This window comes from Corvus brachyrhynchos, unplaced genomic scaffold (assembly GCF_000691975.1).
Source record: "Corvus brachyrhynchos isolate BGI_N302 unplaced genomic scaffold, ASM69197v1 scaffold376, whole genome shotgun sequence".
Classification (NCBI taxonomy): Eukaryota; Metazoa; Chordata; class Aves; order Passeriformes; family Corvidae; genus Corvus; species Corvus brachyrhynchos.
Window position 1 is genome coordinate 343,827 of NW_008238966.1, and position 5,116 is coordinate 348,942.

At 59.8% G+C, this 5,116-nt stretch overlaps 1 protein-coding gene across 1 annotated transcript in view; it reads right to left on the bottom strand.

Annotated features, from left to right (window-relative positions):
- The window catches only part of LOC103618726 (ankyrin repeat and KH domain-containing protein 1), a 114,564-nt gene that overhangs the window by 102,525 nt on the left and 6,923 nt on the right, over positions 1–5,116 (bottom strand). Inside the window, 10 exon segments of the mRNA XM_017738670.1 lie at positions 3–95; positions 407–580; positions 1,502–1,570; positions 2,477–2,549; positions 2,792–2,970; positions 3,123–3,284; positions 3,905–4,018; positions 4,164–4,346; positions 4,443–4,498; positions 4,869–5,008. Of these exon segments, the coding sequence (XP_017594159.1) occupies positions 3–95; positions 407–580; positions 1,502–1,570; positions 2,477–2,549; positions 2,792–2,970; positions 3,123–3,284; positions 3,905–4,018; positions 4,164–4,346; positions 4,443–4,498; positions 4,869–5,008 (1,243 nt within the window).

Below are 5,116 nucleotides of genomic sequence, written 5' to 3' on the forward strand. Positions count from 1 at the left end.
GCCCCCGGCCCGGGCAGGGGCCCGTCCAGCCAGCTCAGGTCGTGCGCGGAGAAGATGCGCTCCAGCCCCTTCCGGATCCCCACCAGCGCCAGCAGCTGCGGCCGGGGCCAGGCACGGGTCAGCATCGCTGGGGCCGGGGGACAGGCAGCATCTCTCTGTCACAGCCCTCTGTCACCCCAGGAGATGCCATGGTGGCCTGTCACCTCTCCGGCTCTGTCCCAGGGAACCATACTTGCCCCGCAGTGGCCCCAGAGAGCCTCTGCGAGCCCTTGGGTGTCTGAGCGCCCCCATGCACCCCCCCCCCAGTGCTCATGTCCCCTCCCAAAGGATCATGCCGGTGATGCTCAGGGTGGGCAGCACCCAGCCCAGCACCAAAGCCGTGCTGCTGATTCAAGGGGTGCCATACCATCACTGGGAAAATAATAGCGGCCATGGTGGACTTGAGAACCCAGAGCAGGGCCAGGCAGAGCAGCTGGATGACGGTGAAAAGATGCACCCGGCGCAGGGGCACATGGCGGAGGTAGGCAAGGTCTGGCTGGTGCTTGGCTGGCATCAGGAGCAGCCGGACACGGTCCATGAGCTGCAGCGAGAGGATGGCAGGTGGGTCACACCTGTCCAGCTACTGGGCAACTCTCACCCACCTTCCTGTTGGGACCAGGGCCAGCAGGATGGGGTTTCACCATCATTTCTGCAGTTCAGCCCTCCTGCTGTCTGTGCCGACCCCCAGCTGATGCCTGAGCATTTGTCTGCAAGACCAGGGGTCCTGGTACCACCGTCCCCCCAGGCCAGGGGAGCGCTTTCCAGGCAGACCTCTAGAAAGAACTCTAGCTGCCCTTATAGGGTTAATTGAGAGATAACACCCCTTGATCCCCCTCACTTCACAGGAAACTGCTGCAGCCTCATCCAGAGCACAACTCCGGGTTTCCCAAGCAGAGAGAGGGTGGGAGGTTCCCAGCCTGTCATCCAGAGCAGGGTAATTGCAAGGAGACTGTACTATTTAGAGTAAAAAGTGGTGTAGATAATTCTGGAATGGGGATTTTTTCCCCCTCAGTTGGTTTCTTGGGAGAAGAACAGAACTGGCACATGAGCAGCAGTACCGGAACCAAATGATTGTCATGTCCCAGCTCTGCCTGCAGCTCCCAGGTGAGGAAATCCCTGTGGCTTTGAGAGCAAGTCTGTATTATCCACTGGTCCCACTTTTCCCAAACCACCTGAGCCATCAGTGCACGAGTTTCTCCTGCTTCTCAGCATCCCAGACCCCTGCTTTTCCCTTTCCTTTGCTCTAGAAAGGTCCCTCTCTCCCCCCTTGTCCTGGTGTCAGACAGCTCCATGCCAGGCTGTACACCACACAGAGCTAAAATCCAGGCTCTGCTGGCAGACAGCTCCATGCTATACACCACACAGAGCTAAAATCCAGGCTCTGCTGTGCAGTGGCAGCTGTTGCTGAGCAAACCCAAACCAGCCCCCACCAGCACCCCCTCCCAGTGCAGCCCTCCCTCACCTGGATGCTGTTCAGCGCCGTCACCCCCATGTGCAGGAACACCCCATAAAGCACCGGCATCGGGATGTGCTGCAAGACAGTGGGATGGGGGATCAGCAGGGCTGTTCCCTGGGGGTCCATGCCTGCTAAGTGTCCTCTCCTGTAAAAGCCTGCAGGTGTGTCCACAGCCTTTGCCTCCTTTGTTCCCAACAGCCCAGCCTGGCCTTATTGAACCACTTGAGGTTCACATGAGCCCATGTCCTCCTTCATGGTCCCTTTGGATGGCATCTCATCCCCCAGGTGTGTCACTGCACCTCAGCTTGGTGCCACCTGCAAATGTGGCCCATCCTGCTATCTATGCCTTTGATGAAGATATTAAATAGTATTTGTCCAGTAGGAACACTTGGAAGACACCACTTGTTACTAATTTCTGTTTGGAATTGGGCTACTGACTGTAAATCTCTGGACATGACCATCCAAGCAATTCCTGACCCATCTAACAGTTCTTCCATCAAATCCAGTTTGGAGGTAAGACTGCTGGGAGGGTCCCATATCAAAGGCTGTACAAGACCAGCCTCAGAGGTGAGGAAAGAGGTCGAGAAAAAGAGACCTCCTGTCTGCCCACAGGTAATCCAGGGCCACTGGAGGGGCTTTTCCTAGCACGGCAGTGGCAGCAGTGAAAACCAACAGCAGCCAGGTCATCCATGTGGCAGTGTGGAGAGGTAGTGGTGGGGTGTGTTTGGAGAGCACAAGGACCCCGATACACATGGGGAGGACAGACAGGTGACATGGGGCCACAGTGCCTTGTGTGCCAGCCCTCCAGTGGCACTGGAGACAAACCCTTGGCCCAGTCCCTACCCACACAGTGCACAGCTCCCTGCCTGCCAGACAGGCTTCCTGTGCTGGTTCGACGGGTCAGGGTGAGGAACCTCCAGCCTTGCAGGATACGGCCACCCCGCGCCTTGGAAAAGAGGCCAACCCAGCCAGGCTTCCTACCTTGAGCACGGGGGCCATGAAGACAGAGACTCCCATCAGGATGAAGACAGCCAGGCCTGTCAGCCTCTGCTCCCTGTGGGTGGCAGCACAGGTGGCACAGGTGCCCGGGGTCCCTTGGGAGCCCACCCCCCTGCCTACCCTGCTGGCCCCCAGGGTTTCTGCACTTTGCAGTTTTGATGGCCACAGGGAAAGGGGTCAGCTCTGGGGAGATCCCCAAAGCCAGGTCTGATGGACAGCGTGGGCATGTCCCTGTCCCCTGGCTCCACAGCCATGGGCAAGGGGTTCCCCAGAGTGGGGCCCAGGCTTGTTGTTTACCTGATGCCCAGGAACTCGGGGTGCTCGCCAGGGGCTGAGGTTTCACTCTCCTTCCTCAGGCTCTCCATGTGTGCCAGGGAGATGACGGTGGCTGAGACATACCAGGGGAGGCCGGTGACAGAGGTGACGACCATCAGGAGGGAGACACAGAGGAGGTCCAGGTGGAAGCCTGCTCCTTTCTGCAGGGGAGAAGGCAGCAGGGCTGGGGGCATCTTCCCACTTTCCTGGCCAGTTTGAGGTTCTGCTCTCTCCTGGCTGCTTCTGTGGGGCCCAGCCAGGACCTGGGTTCTCCGCATTGGTTGGTGCTGCCTGTTCCCTGTCCCCTGCTCACCTGCAGCTTGTACTCCCTGCGGTTGAGAATGACAGCTGTGATCTGCTGGTCCATGAAAATGAGGATGGTGACGAGGACAGCAGGCACCGCGGACACCAGGCAGACCCACCATGGGTTGGCTCCGAAGGGGAAAACAATCCAGCCCCGTGCTGGGTTTGTGGGCTGTGGAGAGCAGGAGGGTCATGGCAGCTGCCACCCATTTGTGGGGTGTGCAGTGCAGCTGGGTGATGGGACCAGCCCCAGGTGCCCAGGCTGGAGCCCTACAGGCACCCAGGGATGCCCCACCTTGGGAGTGGAAGAGCATCCTCACTCATCCTGGGGATGCAGCTGGGCAGAGTGCCCCACCAGCCCTCCACAAGGACACCCTGGCTGTGGCAGAGCAGGGTGTTGCTCTTGGACACCCCAAGCCAGGAGCTGGGCATTTGCCCGTGACAGCAGGTGGAAGAGGTGGCATTGGGCAGCGATGATGGTGAGCCCAAGGAGGTGGTGCTGAGCGCCAGCTGTTCTGGGGTGCTGCCAGCCCAGCTCCACACCCAGGGCGAGAAGCCCAAGCCCGGAGCTGAGCTTGTGGCTCTTGCTCCAGTGTGATCTGTATAGTCCAGGACTGAGCCAGGTTATTTACAGTGCATGGGATCAGCTGTGTTCAACCCTTTCTCATTTGCTGGGGTGCAGCCTGCACCCCGAAGGGCTGGAGCCAGTGATGAGAAGGATGGTGACTTCAGGGGCTACTGCGGTGGGCACAGACCCAAACCCTGACAGTGCTGTGCCCACCCTGCTGGCACCTTCAGCTCGCTGGGGACAAGAAGTTTGGGGGTCTCCAGGCCCAGGACAGCATCGACAGCGCAGGAGGCGAGGATGGCCAGGATGACAGCGAAGTCGCTCACCAGCTTCCGCACCTGCAGATGGAGATGGAGAGGGTTTAGCCCAGGCTGGCTGGGGTGGGGGCTGCTCCAGGAGCAGCCTTGGGATGCAGCACCCAGAGCCATCCCCACACCAGTGGGATAGGTGGCCACGTCACTGGGGTGGCTGAAAGATGCTCACCCCCACAGGGAAGTAGCGGCTGCTCCTGAAGCGCTTGAGTGCGGTGCAGAAGAGGAAGGTGCCCCCAAAGAGCAGAAAGGAGATGAGGGTGACATCAGGCACGTAATGGCAGCTGGTACCCAAGAGGTGCCCGCCTCGACCCAGGCACTGGGTCCTGCTCAGCCCTTCTGGGGTGGCAGGAGGCTGCAGGGACAGTGGAGGCAGTGAGGAAGGGTCACACATGGACACCTTGGGCCCACCCCAGTGCCTCACCCGCCTGCCTGGGAGCAGGGGCTGTACCTGCCGGGTGGCCAGGGGTGAGGGCAGCGATGTGTCATTCCCTGCAGAGCTGTGACCTGCAAAGCGACAGGGGGTCAGATTGGTGCTGGTTTCATCAGGATAACTGGGATGATGCTGCCATCAGGCTGGGTCCCCAAGCTCTTCCTGAGGGCTCAGGGTGCTGGATGGGGCCCCATGGGACCTCTGAGGCCCCGGCTCTGGCTGATGCCCAGGGAGCACCAAGGGGGGATATCCCTGTGAAGGGTTTGGCTGAAGTACCAGACACTCAGAGGCACCACTGACCCCAGGCTGGCCAGCACTAATGTTTGGCACATGGTGTAGGTCCCGTTGGGGTCAGTGTGGGTCATGTCATTTCCAGGGTCGTGTCTTTAAGCTCCAGAAAAGACCCCCTGATTTACAGACTGGGTGAGAAATGGCAGAGCAAACCCATCCAGGTGCCCCCTTCCAGCCAGCCTCTAGCATCCCCCATCCTGGAGGCGTAGGAGATGGGCCAAGGCTCTCCTTGCTCTCTGTACTGCCCTGCCTGGTTCCTGGGCAGTTCTGGGAGGCAGGAATAGATGGACAGACTGTATGGAGGGAAGTGGAGGATGGTGCAGTGTGGTCAGGCAGGTGAGGATGGGATTAGGCAGCCTCATCCTCCAGTGCCTTCCCCCATCCAAAGAGGCGGGAGGTTC